The 17,291-nt window shown below is 53.5% G+C and overlaps 2 protein-coding genes across 2 annotated transcripts in view; one reads left to right on the forward strand and one right to left on the reverse strand.

Moving 5' to 3' along the window:
* Positions 1-383: 383 nt before the first annotated feature.
* KIAA2013 (KIAA2013 ortholog) lies at positions 384-6,449 on the reverse strand. The gene is made up of 3 exons (XM_025285901.3): positions 5,248-6,449; positions 2,435-3,288; positions 384-1,075 (listed from the first exon to the last, which is right to left on the reverse strand). Exons 1-3 carry the CDS (start codon positions 6,278-6,280, stop codon positions 1,058-1,060), a joined length of 1,905 nt encoding a protein of 634 aa, XP_025141686.3. The 5' UTR covers positions 6,281-6,449; the 3' UTR covers positions 384-1,057.
* Positions 6,450-12,030: 5,581 nt separating this feature from the next.
* PLOD1 (procollagen-lysine,2-oxoglutarate 5-dioxygenase 1) overlaps positions 12,031-17,291 on the forward strand; it is a 29,581-nt gene continuing 24,320 nt past the window's right edge. The window contains exon 1 of the mRNA XM_006076764.4: positions 12,031-12,202. Coding sequence (XP_006076826.1) covers positions 12,127-12,202 — 76 coding nt within the window. The 5' untranslated portion in view covers positions 12,031-12,126. The remainder of the gene's footprint in view (positions 12,203-17,291) is intronic.

The raw sequence follows: 17,291 nt of genomic DNA on the forward strand, positions 1-17,291 counted from the left end.
ATGGTAACCTGCTCCAGTATTCTTGCCTGGGAAACCCCACAGAAGAGCCTGGTAGGCTACAGTCCATGGAGCTGCACAGTCAGACACGACTGAGTGAACAGCAGCAGCAGTCCTATGGGCAGCAGGCTGGGGGTGAGGCACCACAGCAGGAGGGGACCTCGGTGACTCCTGGAGCAGCCCCCTCTGCCAAGACACGCAGCAAACCCTGAGGTGGGGGCAGAGGCCACATCCCATGCTCTGAGGGGCTCTTCTGAAGGGGAGAGGACGTGGGGAAAGAACACCGTCACCACGGTAGGGCCTTGTGCTCCGGATTCTCCCCAAGTCTGGTGACTAAGGAAGGTCTGACGTCTCCAGAGGTTTTAACCACACACAAACTGCTCATGGAAGTTTGAAAGAGATTTATTTAAAAACAGAACGACAAAAAAAAAGCTTTGGTATTCCAAAACCCAACAATCAACAGTCACTGGAAAGTTAAACACCTCCCCTAAGGCCCAGAGGTACAAAACCGCGGTCTCCACAGGCTCATGGTAAGGACATGATGTGCAAACCCGAGGGTGACGGAGACCCGCCCCCTCCACGCAGGCAGCCTACAGGGCTCCAGACCTCCCGGAAATCACCGCCAAGATTCACTACTGAAGAGTGGACGCAAAAGCCATCCAGCAAATCTCAACAATAAATTATTAATAAAAATTCATTCAAGAAAAGAACACATTAAATTAGGAAAAGAACACATTTTTTCCTAGACAAGTCTTTTCAAAAGAGGGTCTATTTCCTGGGATAGAAGAAAGGGGGAAAGTGGAAGGAGTGAGTTCAATTTCAAGTATTTTCCGTACAGGTTCATTTTATTGAATCAAAAGCTTACAAAAAGTCCATCGGCCCCTCTCCTCCCCTCCCCGATGCAAACTCCTGAACATCTACACGCACTTCTGAGTCACTGGTGTCCCCCAACAAGGCACAAAAGGCTGGGTGCTTTCACAGGATCCCTTGTTCGCAGCAGCAGGACTTTCAGTGCTGGGCATCTTGTGCAAGTGGCCACTGAAAGCAGGACTGACGTCATTCAGACACTGGGATCTTCCTGTTCGACCAACAAGACAGGATGTTACTGCGCATGCCAAGCCCAGGGGACAGCTACAGCAATCTCGAGGGAAGCAGGTGATGGGAACACCCTGCTGGCACCCTACCCTGGCTCACAGCCGGCTGGGATGACGGCACCCAGCCCAGAGACAGGCTACAGCCATCCTGGACTCGGGGCCTGGGTGTCTCCTTAGGCGGGTGCAGCAAGTTCACAGGCACTGCTCTGGCCAGGCCTGGCTTCAGGGGTGGGAAGTCACTGGGCAAGATCTGAGAAGACTGCCTGGCCTGTCCCCCTGATCAGGTGGGAACCATGGGTGGATGGGGCTAGGCCAGATTAACAGCAGAGAACTCCACCACCCAGCAGGGAGAAGCAGCCCGCCTACCTGCTTCACTGAGGCTGCCAGATCCATGCAATGCAACGCAGCCCGTGACAGACACCCGGGAAGGCCATATGCACATTTGTCTTTGATCTGACTTCTATGTTCCTCACGCTTGACAAGTTCAGACCTGCCTCTGACCCTTCTCCCACCCCTTTAGGTCAAGTGCTACTTCCTTCTCTGAACCAGAAGCCACTGGGAGCACAGACCTGGAGTTAAAGGTACCCCTCCACCAACCCTCCACCCCACTACAATCTAATGAGAGGAATGGCAGGCAGCCTTCCCCCGGGACACCCATCCTGAACTCCAAGATATGTTTCAATGAGAGTCCCACAGCCACCATGGCCCAAACCATGGCTTCCTGGGAGCAAAGATGTTTCAGGAAACAGGAGGGAAATGATCTTGCCCTGGCTGACGAGACGACTGCCTGAGGCTGGCTCACCACAAGGGACTGACTTCTGAACTCGGTAAACAGGCTCTCGGGGGTGGGGTGCGGGTCTCATCAGCGGTTTAGGTAGAGGCTTCAAGTCCATCTAGGGGTTTTGGCAGGTATTTTTAACTGTTAAGATTTAGGATGTGGTGACAGGACTGCCCACATCCCTAGGAGGCCAGCAGACATATCTACGCATGCCTGGATTCCACAGGTGCCCTTCCAATGGGCTCCTCTAAGAAGGTACTTTTAAATGTCCTCTCAAAGCATACCTGCTCCCCTCTGTGATGAGGACAGAGGACACTAGCTTAAAAGGACACTTCACGGGAGGGAGGTTCAAGAGGGAGGGGACATACATATACCTATGGCTGATTTATGTTGATGTATGGCAGAAACCAACCCAACGTTGTAAAGCAATTACCCTCCAACTAAAAATAAATTAAAAAAAAAAAAAAAAGGATACCCCACCACTCCCCCAGCCTCACCCTGTCCTAGACTTGGGACAGAAATCAAGGCTGGGGCCCTGGGTGCTGGAGACACAGGGGCTTTCTACCTTATTCCTGAAGAAGGGCTTGGCGCCAGGCCCACAGTACTCATTGTAGATGAGCTTGAAGAGGAAGAGGTGGAAGAGGGTGATGAGGGAGGCCACGCTGAACCAGAAGAGGAAGGGCAGCCCCGGGTCCTGCTGGGCCATGTGCTCGTCGTGGGCCAGGATGGCCTTGAGGTGCAACGTATGCCGCAGGTCTTGCAGGTGCGTGAGGTCGGTGGAGATGTAGAGCAGCGGCGTGATGGGCTGCGTCACCATGACCGAGAAGGTGTGGCCCTGGGGCGCCGAGGTCAGCTCCACAGGCTCATCCAGGCAGCCCGCTTCGCAGGCGTAGATCTTGACGAGCTGGCCTCGGGACTCTACAGACACGTGCAGGTACGGCTTGCCCTCAGCGTCCGCGAGCACAGCCAGGTTGATGTGGTCGTTCTTGTAGCGGATGCCGTGCAGGGCGTAGCTGTTGTGCAGCACGTCAGGGTCGGCTTGGAACTGGAGGTGGTTCTCGGTGAACTGCAGGCCACCGAAGCTGAGCACCATGCCCTGAAGGATGCCGGGGGCGCCCGCCCGCACCAGCCCCTTGCAGCCGCGCTTCTGCAGGGTCAGCCTCCACAGGTCCCAGAGCTGCAGGATCTGCTGGACGGAGGACAGGCGGCCTGGCCAGAGGTTCTCAGCGTGCATAGTGGCATGGCCGCTGAAGCAGTGATCTTCATAGTTGAGCGTTGACTCCATCTGGTCCCGTTCCCGATGGCTCAGGTCGGGGCTGAGCAGCGGGGCTGGGGAGCAGGACAGCATGTAGTACAGCGTCAGGTTCACAGTCAGGCCAGACGGAGTGTGGGCATCAGTGATCTTCTTCATTTCCACACCTGTCATGCCATAGAAGTTGCATGTTAAGGAGGACCAACACAGCTAGGAGGCTGAGGTTATGAAACAAAGATCAAGAGCAGCAGAGTCAGGGACTTCCCTGGTGGTCCAGTGGCTAAGACTCCGTGCTCCCAATGCAGGGAACAAGGGTTTGATCCCTGGTTGGGGAACTAATTCCCACATGCTGCAACTCAGTGTGTGCTGCAAATAAAGAACCCACATGCTACGACAAAGATCAAAGATTCTGAGTACCGCAACTAAGACCTGGTGTAGCCAAATAAATATTAACAGCTGCTGCTGCTGCTAAGTTGCTTCAGTCCTGTCCGACTCTGTGCGACCCCATAGACGGCAGCCCACCAGGCTCCCCTGTCCCTGGGATTCTCCAGGCAAGAACACTGGAGTGGGTTGCCATTTCCTTCTCCAATGCATGAAAGTGAAAAGTGAAAGTGAAGTCGCTCAGTCGTGTCCGACTCCTAGCGACCCCATGGACTGCAGCCTACCAGACTCCTCCATCCATGGGATTTTCCAGGCAAGAGTACTGGAGTGGGGTGCCATTGCCTTCTCCGAATATTAACAGCAACAACAACAAAAAGAGCAGCAGAGACACGAAGTTTTTGTCCTTAGGGATAAAAACAGCAGTTCCAGTCTCCCTAGAGCTCGGGGGGACATATCCTGCCTGGCTTCCTCACATGACCACGTGGAGCCCTGAGGGCCTGAAACCTGCCAGTGGGGCTCCTGCCAGAGTCCAGAAGAACACCGACTTAGCCAAGCCTATGACGTCAAGTGAAAAGGTCAGCCCCTGTCTCCAGAATGGTCACCTATGCCCTGGCCGGTTGTGGGCTGCTTCTCTCTCCTGGGCTCATAGCCTCAAACAACATCTTATCAGAAGAGCTCCCAAATTTGTATGAACGCTAGCCTCAGACAGCTAACCGCACATGTGGTGTCTCTACCTGTATGTCTGACAGGCATTTTGAACCTGACAAGGTTTGAATTCAGTCCCCCACTAATCCTTCCTTAAATCATCTCCAGACACCTGCTGGAACCCTCCCCCATGAACTCAGGAGTCGCCCTCACGTTCTCACTCCCCACTGCCAGTCCACTGAAAGCCCCAGGGGCTCCAGCTCCGAAAGTATCAGGGTCACCCACCTCGGCCTCCACAGTCACAGCTCTGGTCCCAGCCACCCTCCTCTCACCTGGGCTCCTGCCAAAACCTCGTGTCTGGTCTCCACACTCTACTGCCCCCCCACCCCCACTTACTGTCTGTACGCTGAGACAGCAGCCAGTGGGACCCTTAAAAATGTGCACCGGGGACTTCCCTGGTGGCCCGGCAGTTAAGAATCCACCTTCCAATGCAGGGTACGAGAGTCTGATCCCTGGTTGGGGAACTAAGATTCCACATGCCATGCAGCAACTAAGCCCATGGGCTCTGGAGCCCACAAGCCACAACCAGAGAAAACTGCATGCTGCACCAAGGACCTGGCTCAGCCAGAAAATAAGTAATTTTTTTTTTTTTTTTAAAGAAGCTCAAGCCTGTCACCAGCTGAAACTGTGGGGAACTGAGGAAAGAAGCCGGGGATGGGCCAGGCCCTTCGTTTACCCTTTATCAATTGACCCTCCCCCATCCCCCAAACCACTCTGCTCAAACCAGGCTTCACCTACAAGAACAAATAACAATAACACCTGCCCTTTACGCACTTCTCTCTTAAGATTCTGCTAAATGTCTTCTGAGGTAGGCGTTACTATTATTTTTGAATACAGGCCGAGAGTGACTGGTTCAAGGTCACGCAGATACTAAGTGGTGGAGCAAAAGAGTCAGCCCCAGACCCAATGCCAAGCCCAAGTATGAGCCACCCCAGGACCCTCCTTCAATGTCGGCTCTGCTGACTTTGCAGGGACATCCCCAGGGTGGGCTGTGCTCACCCTGCTGCAAGGTGTGGACGGCAGACAAAGCCGGACCTCACCTGGACTGAAGAGCTGAGCCCAGAGGCGCTGGTGATCCTGGAGCAGCTCAGCTGCTGGCATCTCCAAGAGCTCCAGCATTTCCTTCCGGGCCAAGTCCTGGAGCACCTTGAGCTCCTTGGCTGCTTTGCTTTTGAGCACCTGGGGGTTAAGAGGGCCAGAAACGTGCACCACCCACAGCACAGTCTCGTCGAGCTGCGTCCTGGGAGCCACCTGGAGACGGTCCACTAACTTCTTGGCGGCCACCACAACCAGGTGCACCAGCCCCGTGGGAACAGGCGGGGACCGGCCAGAGTAGAAGAGGAACTGATGGTCTCCGACCTTCTCCAGGGTGCTGGTGAAGGCCCTGGGGGCCGGGCCGGCAGTGGGCCCCACAGTCTGCAGCGCGGCCACGCGTTCCGTAGGGTTGTTGAGCTGGATGCGCTGCAGATAGACGTGGGGTCGGCCACGGTGAGCGAGAAAGTCCTCCTGCAGCAGCACGCAGTCTCGGCCGGATCCCGTGAGCAGGCCGGAGGCCGAGGCGGGGCCTGGGCCGGCGGCCGCAGGGCCGGGACCCGAGGTCCCCAGCTGCAAGCAACGAACTCGCCGCAGCAGCCCTTCCCGCAGAAGCAACACTGACTCCCCAGCTTCAGGGAGCGCGCTCAGCGGGCGCAGCTGCACGAAAGGCACGAAGTCCGGCGCCACGGCGGGCTCCCGCTCCCCAGGGGTCACCCACAGCCGGTTGGCGACCACGTCCAGGGCCAGGAAGCCGTTGGCCACCAGAGATGGCACTCCAGGGCCCAGGGGCACAGCCTCGCCCCGCTCCCGCAGGCTGCGCCAGGCGTGGGTGGCCGCTTCCAGACAGGCAGAGGGCTCGGCAGCGCCCGGCTCGCCGTGGGGCCAGGGCAGCAGCTGCAGGCCGCCCGCCGCCCGCCGCGCCCCAGAGCCCGCGAACCAGAGAAGCAGCACCAGGAGGCCGAGCAGGCAGAGTAGGCGGCGGGCCCAGCTGCTCGACAGCAGTCCCGGCAGCCCCTTAAGCCGCTGCTGTAGCCACATCGGGCCGCCAGGCGCGGGCGCGGCGCGGGGGCGGCCGCCGGGCCCGCCGCCCAGCCCACCGGCCCGGCCGCCCGCGCCTCACTCTCGGGCCCAGACCGCAGCGCCCACCCCGGCTCCAGTCGCAGGCGCCGCGGCAGCCACCACAGCGGCTTCCTCCTCCTTCTCGGTTCCCTCCGGCCGTCAAACAACACCGGCCGTCAAGCGCCGCCGAATCTTTTGCGACAGATGGAAAAGAGGAGGGTGGAGGAAGGGGAGAGAGCGGGCCCTACAGGAGGCGGGGCCACAGCGAGGAGGGGGCGGGCGCCGCCGGGGGATGGGCCACCGGTTCTTCAGCTCTGCCAAGTCCGAGAAAGAGTCCGATAGGGGCCTGTGGAAGACTGGAAGCTTCCAGCTCATGGAAAAAAAAAAAAAAAAAAGCCACCGCGCTAGCCAAACCTAACACGTGTTGGGCCCCATCTGCTACTGATGGATTCAACAGCCCTAAGATTTTTTTAAAATAATTTAAAAACTTTTTTTCTGTAAAAATGATCCTCACTGCAAAAATACTTAACAACAGTGCAGAATAGTACCCCGTCCCAAAAAAAAGAAAGAAAAAGAAAAGAAAGTAACCATTGTCAGTCAGATTTCCTAGGATATATTTTGTTGACACTTTTCCAGACCAATCTGGCTGCATGTACAGTATATGGGACACAAACCAGTTCCAGGACACTCCATTTCTCTATCATACCACGTCATCTTCTTTTTCTTTTAGATAAGTAACTTTTAATTATTTATTTATTTGGCATGTGTCAGCATGCGGCCTCTCTAGAGGGCTTAACTGCCCAAGGCATGTGGAATTTTCCCAGACCAGGGATTGAACCCACGTCCCCTGCATTGGAAAAGAAAATGAAAGTGATAGTGGCTCAGTCCCGTTTGATTCTTTGCCAGTCCATGAGCCGTAGCCCACCAGGCCCCTCTGTCCGTGGAATTCTTCAGGCAAGAATACTGGAGTGGGTTGCCATTCCCTTCTCCAGGGGAGCTTCCTGATCCAAGGATGGAACCCTGGTCTCCTGCACTGCATTACTGTCTGAGCCACCAGGGAATTCTTAAGCACTGGACCACCAGGGAAGGCCCCTGAGTCATCTTCTTGATGTCAGCTGTGAGTTTTCACTTATTAAATAACATAAAACACTAAAGCTGCATGCTTTGAAAATGCTTTTCAATTGTGAATTATCAATGCAGAAGAGAAATTTTGTTTCTGGGGGAAAAAATTCAATCTGAGCACAGGAGCAGACAATGGGACGATTGTTTCCGTTTTACTTTCAGGACATTCCAAAGTCAGACAGGGTGCTTCCCAGTTGTTGAAAATTATACGGTCATTTGAGGTGGCTTCTTGTGAGCTGTGTGCAGACGCAGATGTGTTTGCTGAGTTCTAGGGCCAGCCCCCTAAGAGAAGGCGACTCTCCAGGTGATCCTTCAGTATGCTCACCTTTTTTTTTTTAAGATCATTATCAAAACATACACATAGAATTCTTAACTCCCACAACGATTTCACAAGCCCCACAGGACAGCTTCAAGAATGTGCAGGAATCCGTAACCTACAGTTAGAGAGATAGAATCCATCCAACCAACTCAGCAAGGCAGAAGTTCTTGGGAGGAACAGTGAAATGAGAGCAAAGGACTAAACCAGGCTTGATCCCACCTGTAAAATGGGAATGACCAGAGAACCTGCCTCTCGTATTTCTGAGGAATAAATAAGTTAATACAAGCAAAGCAAGCAAGGTGCAAGTACACAGTACATGTAAACCCATGTAATTGTTTTTGCTATTACAAACATCTGTGTGATAGACATATAGCTTGGTCTACTTTTGAGATTGTTTCTGGGGGAGCAATTTCTGGAAGTAGATTTCTAAGTCAAAGAGAAGGGTCATTGTTGGTGCTCTTAACTCCCTTGTCATTATTGTCGTTTAGTCGCTAAGTCGTATCCAACTCGACTCTTAGCCCACCAGGCTCCTCTATCCATGTGGTTTCCCAGGCAAGAATACTGGAGTGGGTTGCCATTTCCTCCAGGGAATCTTCCCCACTCAGGGATGGAATCCCCATCTCCTGCATTGGCAGGTGAATTCTTTACCACTGAGCCACCAGGGAAGCCCCCTCTCTCTCTTAACTTCTTATCACTCTCAAACACCCCAGGGGAAGGAATCACAGGGTCAGCAATATAGCCATAACAAAGTCAGAAGGTCAGGAGAAAGGACCTTGGACTTCCCTGATGGTCCAGCGGTAAAGAATCTGCTGGCCAGTACAGGAAACATGGGTTTTATCCCTGGTCCAGAAGATCCTACATACTTTGGAGCAATTAAGCCAGTGAGTCACAGCTACTGAAGCCTGAGGCTCTTGGAGCCCATGCTCCACAACAAAAGAAGTCACTGCAATGAGAAGCCCACGGACCACAACAAAGAGTAGCCCCCTCTTGCTTCAATTAGAGAAAGCCAGTGTGCAGCAACAAAGACCCAGCGCAGTCAAAAGTAAATTAAAAAAAAAAAAAAAAATAGTGAGGACCCTGGCATGAGGCTACCTGGGATTTGAATCTTGGCCTTGCCCCTTGCTAGCAAGTCAACTAACTTCCTTGGGCCTTGGTTTCTCCATCCATAAAACTGGGATCATAAGACAGCGCTGGATTTGTCTGAGACTTAAGCTGGACAAACAAGTTAAACATTTAGCATATTACCTGGCTTAAAATATGTTTCCCAGTGGCTCAGCAGTAAAGAATTTGCCTGTGATGCAGGAGATGCTGATATGATCCCTGAATCAGGGAAGATCCCCCCGAGAGTGGCATGGCAACTCACTCCAGTATTCTTGCCTGGAGAATCCCATGGACAGAGGAGGCTGGAAGGGCTACATACAGTTCATGGGGTCTCAAAGAGTCAGACACAACTGACTGACTAACACACACACACACACACACACACACACACAGGCTCAAAAAATAACACTCATTATTTATTTATTTGGCTAGGAAACAGAAAACACACGTACATGATACAAAATTCAAAATATACAAAAGGGTGAAGCATGGACTTTAAGTCTTCCTCTTTCCAGGAGCTCCAGCTAGTTAGTTCCTCTTCCTAGGTGGAACGACTGCTTCTTGTTCCTTGGATACTTTTCCAGAAACTCTATTCACTAACAAATATATAGACAGAGATCTATATTTTTTCCTTCACAGAAATTATAGCATATGATATACACTTGCATATTACTTTTTTCATTTAAGAGAATAGCTTGGAAATTCTATTATTATTATAAAAGGGAGTGGAAGCCAGTGGGACTTAGCATATTACTTTTTTCATTTAAGGAAACAGCTTGGAAATTCTATTACTATTATTATTATTATTAAAAGGAGCAGGTACCAGTGGGACTAGCTGATGGCTGTGAAGGGGGCGGAGGCTGAGAATCGGCTGATAACACAGAGAATGTAGCTGTTCACTGAGACTATCACACCTCCTCGGGTCAACAAAAGAAATGATAAAAATGGATAAAAGCAGAGAATGAAAGGGAGAAAAGCCTCTTATGGCACCAGATCACCGCCCTCTAGCCCAGCTATCCTTTCTGTGAACGTGAAGTCGCTTAGTCGTGTCTCTTTGCGTGACTCCTTGCGACTTTCTGTACCTTCTGTACCTTTCCGTACCTTCTGTATCCTTTCTGTACCTTCCCAGAAAAGCAGAGTCCTGTTCCTTTAAATGTGCACAACACGTGCAGCACGTACTGGGAGTAACATCTGGGTGGCTGCCACCCCTGGCTGCTTAAAGAGACAGGCCTTCCTTTCCGATGACGCTTGGACCGAGTTAAAATTTCAGCAATTTAGTGAAGGGAGTTGGGGGGAGAGAAGAATGGATTGAAATTGGGGAGGTGGAGCAGGCTTCACCAGGGTGATCCTTTCTCCAAGGGAGGCCACCAGCCTCCAAGATTTATTTCCCCTACTGATTTGCAATGACTCTGGGAACCCCACTGCCCTAGGATTTTTTTCTGTCCAGAGTACATCACCATCATCGAGATTCTTCTTGAGCCTGAGCAAAAGGGAAGTTAGAGAAAAGTTGCCTCCCTTTCTGTGATCCCACGTCAGCTGTGTGACTTTGAGCAAGTTGCTCCACTTCTCTGAGCTCTGGTTTCCTCATTTCACAAACAGGGGCAATACTGCCCAAGTGGCAGGGCTCTGGGGAACGGGGCATGAGCCAGAGCTTTGAAAACCGAGCCAGTCAACACATGCTCCTTCTCTTCCCCTCTGCTTATCCTTCCATTTCCTCCTCGAAGGAGCTGGAATTTCAGCCTGCATCCTCCTGAATTCAAAAAACATCCGGTGGATCCTGGCATCAAGTCCTGTCCCCAGCTGCAGAAACTCCCTGCCATGGGTCCCAGGTCCCATTTGGCTGGCAGAGGACCTGGTTGGCACGCATGCCTCCCTTCACCTGCCTTTTGACCTTGAGCTTGCTGCCGGGGCCCCTGGCCCTCATTTTTATCATCTTTACCACGAGTGAATCTCTGTACAATGAGATGATCTCCCAGGTTCCCAGGGACTGTGCCTACTTTCTAAAAGAACATGTGGGATTCCCTGGTAGTCCAGTCGCTAAGACAGAGCTCCCAGTGAAGGTGCCCAGGTTCAATCCCTGGTTGGGGAACTAGATCCCACAGGCCACAGACGGAGTGCACATGCTGAAACTAGAGTGCGTGCTGCGAGGATGATCGTTGACGATCCCATGTGCTGCAACTAAGACCTGGCGCGGTCAAATAAATAATACATAAATAAATAATGTGTTGACTTTGTTTGGATTGTACAAATAGTATATATTCATTGTAAAATGATTCTAAAAACAATGAAAAATATAAAAAAGAAAATGAAAACTACCTGGGAATAACATACACATGTTCCTACAAGCTGGAAATTACGACAGTAAACGTTTGACTGCCATTTTCTTTCAGCATCATATCTGTAAGAATATATTTTTGCTGAGTGGGATCATAGTGTATATACTGCTTTCCCTTCATGATGTTCTATCAGTGGTATATTCCTCATGCTGAAGCAGTCCCACATGCTTGAAGCACTCACTTCTGTGAAAGACCCTAAACAATTTCATTCATTCATTCATGCAACAATGACCTCAGGGACAAGACCTTCCTAGGCTCAGAGGTTCCCTTTACCTCCCAGAGACAGGCAGAGTAAGTGAGCCCTTATTGTGGGTCGGAGATGCGCTTTCTACTTGTCCGTCCAGCAGCCAGGAGGGTTCGCAAGGGTGTGGGTGCCTCGGAACACATTCCTGCCGGCCTCGCCTACTCCAGGCTCAGACCCTCACGCCCACTTTCGCTTTGAACAAGGACTAATGAAATCTGAAGAGCTGAGATGTACTGAGAGCTTATCACGGGGCTGTTCTAAGTGCCCCGCTGATAACAATGTCACGAACCCGTGCAAGATCCAATGCATAGCGGCCATCGTAATCCCCACTTTTCAAGCGTGGAAACCGAGGCTCACATTGATCGTTACCATCAAGGCTTGGCGCAGGGTCCTAGGTATAGAAACTGTTGCCTCGCCCCGTCTCGCCTCCTCTTCCCGGTCGGAATGAAGCCCCGAGAGAAGAGAGGGAGCAGAGCGGCGGCGGAAGGACCCGGGAGCCGCGAGAACAGGCCGCAGGGAGCTGCCTGGACTCGGAGAGGCAGCGGGTACGGGCTAGTCTGCAGGAAACCCTGCCCCCAGGCCGCGCGGCGCGACACCGCCCCCGGGGCGGGCCCAGTGCGTGGCAGGGGGATCGCCTACCCCATCGCGAAGTTTCCAGCGTGCGAGCGCCGCTGGACCGGCTGGACGTTCCCAGACCCCAACCATGCGGCTCCTGCTGCTCCTGGCCCCGTTGGGCTGGCTGCTCTTAGCCGAAACGAAGGGTGACGCCAAGCCGGAGGGTGAGGGCTCCGGGCTGGGGAGGTGGGGTGCGGGAGGGAGGCCTTAGGGGCTGGAGCGGGAGGATGGGCGCAGGAGGGCTGGTCTAGGGGCTGCCTCCGTTAGGAGCGGTCTGTAGGGAAGTCCTGGGCTTCCGAGGGTTTCTGGGTTGAGGCTGCTGGTCCCCTGACTCGCTGGTGACTTGGACAAGTCACTTCCCCTCTTAGGGTTGTGGTTCCCACTTTCATGCCGCTGGAGGGGAAGAATGGCCGAAGTCCCGTTCAGTACCCGAAGGGTCAAATAATAATAGCACTCATAATAGTAACAGTAGCTACCATGTATGGAGCACTGGCCACGGGTCAGACATCAGTTAAGCCGATCCCAAGCTGAAGCCCATCCTTCTATTATTCCCATTTTCCAGCTGGGCAAACTGAGGCTCTAGAGTTGACTCACTTGCCCAAGGTCATTCTGCTTATGGACTTTGGAACCTGGATTCACACCTAGGACTCACAACCATGGAGTGAGGGGCCCCTGGGCAGGGTTGGGGGTGGAAGGGGTGGCTCAAATGCCAGAACCGTTGGTACTTGCCTGTGTCCTCTGTGGTTTGCTCTGTCCCTGCCAGGTGGGTCTTAACTCTGTCTGGGTTGCACATGAGGAAACTGGGGCCCAGGCAGGTGCAGTGACTGCCCAGGGAGGTCCAGCTTTGGAGTGGTAGGTCTCAGATCTGCTGGATTCCGGGTCTAGTGCTCCTTCTACAAAAGGCAGATTGGATTTCAAGGTGTCCCACTATCCCAAGTGGGTGCTACGCTCCTCCTCAGCTCTACCTGGACCACCTGCCCAGTGAGCATCTGAGAGCCCCCAGGAGGACACTGAAGGCTGTGGAGGCAAGCCCAGCAAAGCAGAGCCAGACTGGCCACAGCCTCCATCATCCCTGTTCTCCTTGGTCCACCCTCCAAGAGAACCTGCAAACACAGGATGATAGTTTAGCAGACTTGGGCCAGGAGAAGGGGTGGGTCTTGACTACTTCCTTTGTGTCAGGGTCTGCCCAAGGCTGCATCTCTCCCATGGTGAAGCAGTGTTGCTTCATCTCCGTGAAGCTTGGTGTTCTAGCCTGCAAAACAGGAGTGAACATACCTCAGTCCCAGAGCTCAAACAGGGATTCCATGGGTTGAGCCCTGTTGGGGAGAGTTCAGCTCAATGCCCAGGCCATCAAGGCATTTTCTTTCTTGTGCCCAGTGCTACTTTCTGCAGTACCCAGCAGGACAGTAAGACCCGTCAAAAAATCCGGTGAGGGCGGTGCTAAGCACAGGGCTGGGCTGGTGGCATGTGCAAAGGGCCTGTGGCCAGGGTCTAGTTGCTGGCCTTTTTACCCCCTGAGTCTCTCTTCCTTCTGCTTCTACTGATGTAGGCTCCCTCCACTTCAGACCATCCCAGGAGAGAAACCCCAACCACCTATGATGAAGCCCAGGGGGGTGAGTTGGAGAGACCAAATTGAGGACAAGACCCCAGCAGGAGATGAGAGGGGGCAGAGTAGGTGCAAGGCAGCCTCCACAGAGTGTGCAGGATTCTGGGTGTTGCTGAGATAATCCAGGTAAAGCGCCTGGTAGATAAGCAGGTCCCCAGACATGTGGCTAATATCAGGCCACTCTCAAGTGGCTGCCCTGTGCTTCCCTTGCTCCATTCAGACCTTTTTGATAGCATAAGTAATCATTGGGCCCATTTTGCAGTTGGGAAGACTGAGTTCCCTAAAAGGTTAGACCCCTGGTCTCAGGTTGCCACAGCTGGTTGGAGGTGGCGTCATTGACTGCAACTCAGACCTTCTGCTCGTTCCTGCTGATCCCTGCCTTTGGCTAGAGGGGTGTCCTTGTTGGGAGATGCTGCTAGGAGGAGTCTCTCCAGCTCTCCCAGACCCAGCTGGTTGAGACCCCTCAGTCTGCTGGCTAAGAAGATAGCGGAGGATGGAAGTTTTTTCTCTAGGCCTTGCTCAAGCTGCCTACTGGCCTCCCGTCGAGGCCAGCTCCTTCCTTCCCCTGGCTGGGCGGGGACACCCAGCCCAGCACCAAGTGGCCAAGATGGTGCAGCTGCAGAGGAAAGTTCCATGGGGCAGGCGCAGGCACTGGGCCAGATGTCCCTTGGGGGTCCAGCGAGGCCTGAAGTGGGGCCAGGAACTTGCTGTCTGGGGCTGGACAGTAGGGTAGAGATTCTTTCAAGAGCTTGTCCACCCTTCCAACACCCAAGGATTCGACACAGGGAGGGAAAGATGGATGGTTCTCACTTTCAGGGTGCTCCCAATCTGAGGGGGGAAGACACAGAGCTCCTCACCGCAGTGGACACCCAATCTGGTGGGGGATACAGAGCCCTCTGTGCCTGAGGGAAGAGACATTGCCCCCTCCTGGGGGAGCCCCAAGACTGATGGGGGGGACCAGAAAAGGCTTTCAATAAAGCAGGATCCAAACAAGCAAATTTGCACAGAGCTGAGGGAACAGGAGAGTCCCCAAAGGCAGCCCTGTCCTTTCTGCCTTTTTTTTCTCTCCCTTCTTCCCAGGCTCACGCCTTTCCCTGCAGGCCTTCATCTGGCCTCGGAGAAGGGAGGACCAGCCCAAGCCCCGTAATCGCTGAGATCTGAGGCTCTAGGATTACCAGCTAGGTTCGGGTGGGAGCTTCAAGCCCTGCTGTGGAACAGTGGGAAATGGAGAAGCAGTCAGACCCAGCTGGTTGGTGTGTGTGTGTGTTGGGATGGGGGAGTCTGAGGAGATCTAAGGGTGTGAGTGGGAGGCCAGACCCCTGGGAAGAGGCAGGGTTGGCTCTGGCCCTGGGAATCCCCATCTCCGGCTCTGCTTCCGTTCCAGCCTCAGGTGGGCGTTGGGGATGGGGGAGGAGTTTTCATTCACTTCCACCTCCCTAGGTAGCCGACCGGGTGTGTCCTGACCACGCCTTGAAATCCAAGACACACAGACCATCTGCCCCCTTGCCCGGGCTGGCATTGCTTGGGGCGAGGAGTTGGCATACCACGGAGCACAGCTGAACTGGCCTGAATCCTCAGCCTTCTCTTAGGATCCCAGAGAGATGTCTGCACTCCTGCAAGCCCCTGGCTCAGCCTTTCCGGTCATTCTTGCTCTCAGGAAGGCAGCTCCCCCTCCATCCTGGTCCCCCCAGCATAGCCCCCTCTGTTAGGCGAGGTTCCCTATGACAAAAACTCCTGGGACTCCCCAGCCAAGCTCATTCAATCCTCACAAGAGTCTCTGGAGGAAGGTGTTTTTTTTTTTCTGGCTGCACTGTACAGCTTGCAAGATCTTAGTTCTGTGACCAGGGATTGAACTTGGACCTTCAGCAGTGAAAGCGAAGAGTTCTAACCATTGCTGGACTGCCAAGGAATTCCCTGATACTAGTAATACTCCCATTTTGCAGGTAGGAAAACAGAGGCGCAGAGAGTTTAAGTTACTCTCCCAGCAGTCTGTCTTTCGCAGTTTGCCACTCCACTCTGCTGTCTGGTTTATCTCTGCTGACCCTGGATCATGGGTCATCATCTTTCCAGGGAAACCACTGCTGGACTTGGAGCAGCAGGTCAAGGGGACTGAGAGCCCTGGATGGCCGGCCTCACGTGGGCCTTGGCCTCAGCCCGTGGCGGCTGGCTGGACCAGACAGCAAGCAGGTGGGCGGGTCCCTGGTGTTCATGGACAGCAAATCCTCCACGTTGTTACCCTGTGGGCTGCCCAGAGCTCTGGCTGCGCTATAAGTTGGGAAGAGACCTTACCGCGTGACTGGAGCCGGGTGCCCACGCTGGGGAGGCCTGAGAGAAGGCGGCTGGAAAGGCTGGATTCAGCCGGCTGCTGGGATTCCCAGCATTCCAGGATCTTGGACAGGGAGGTGAAGGGCATGGACGTGTGGGATTCCAGCTCATTCCTGTCCTATACTTCAAGGTTCTGTGACCTTGGGCAGGTTATGTAGCTTCTCTGTGCCTCAGTTTCTTCACCTATAGAAGGAGAATAGAAATATCACCTATCACATAGGATGGTTTTTTAAAAAATTATTTAATTGGCTGTGCTGGATCTTCATGGCTGCCTGTAGGCTTTTCTCTAGTTGCGGCGAGTGGGCTTCTCCTTGCGGTGGCTTCTCTCGTCGTGGAGCACAGGCCCTGGAGTGCAGGCTCAGTAGTTCTGGTGTACGAGCTTAGTTGCCTTGCAGCATGTGAGATCTTCCCAGACCAGGATCAGACCTGTGTCCCCAGCATTGGCAGGAGGATTCTTAACCACTGGACCACCAGAAAAGTCCCCGCTTAAGATGTTGATGGTTAAGTTCGATAACAGATGTGACACGCCTCAGGCAGTGCATGGCATTGAGTCAAGGCTCAGCTGGTGCTAGTGCCTACTAATCACTCCCCACAGGGCTCTGAAGGCCACACTCTGCACATCAGGTCCAAGTCACACTCAGTCCCAGCCTTGGAGAGGGGGAGGGGCACCAAGGAAATAGACTCGTTGGGCTCAGCATGACAAAGGGAGGGCGAGCAGGTTTGTACTGGTACTGCACCTGCTGGGCACACTGAGACTGCCTGAGCTGAGGACTGATGGATAAGGGGATGAGATTGAGGAGGGCTTCCTGGAGGTGGTCTGGGGAAGGAGCAAGTTTTGCAGGCAGGACAAAAGAATAGGGTGCCGGTTGGATTCATCAAGGCAGTTTCATGGGGATGTTGAGAGCTGGTGCCAGGGTCCCTTAGGGCAGGAGCCTGCCTTGAGTTCTCTTGCTGTGAACCGCCTCCCAAGCCCCTGCACGGGAGCCTAGAGTCAGAGGACCAGGGGTTGGGTGGTCCTATTCAGTCCATCCTACAAGAAATCAACCCTGAATATTCATTGGAAGGACTGATGCTGAGGCTAAAACTCCTATACTTGGCTACCTGATGTGAAGAGCCGACTCATTAGAAAAGACCTTGATGCTGGGAAAGATTGAAGGCAAGAGGAGAAGGGGACGACAGAGGATGAGATGGTTGGAAGGCATCACTGATTCAATGGACAAGAGTTTGAGCAAACTCTGGGAAATGGTAAAGGAGAGAGAATCCTGGCCTACTGCAGTCCATGGGGTCACAGAGAGTCGGACACAACTGAGCGACTGAACATC

Source organism: Bubalus bubalis, chromosome 5 (assembly GCF_019923935.1).
Source record: "Bubalus bubalis isolate 160015118507 breed Murrah chromosome 5, NDDB_SH_1, whole genome shotgun sequence".
NCBI lineage: Eukaryota > Metazoa > Chordata > Mammalia > Artiodactyla > Bovidae > Bubalus > Bubalus bubalis.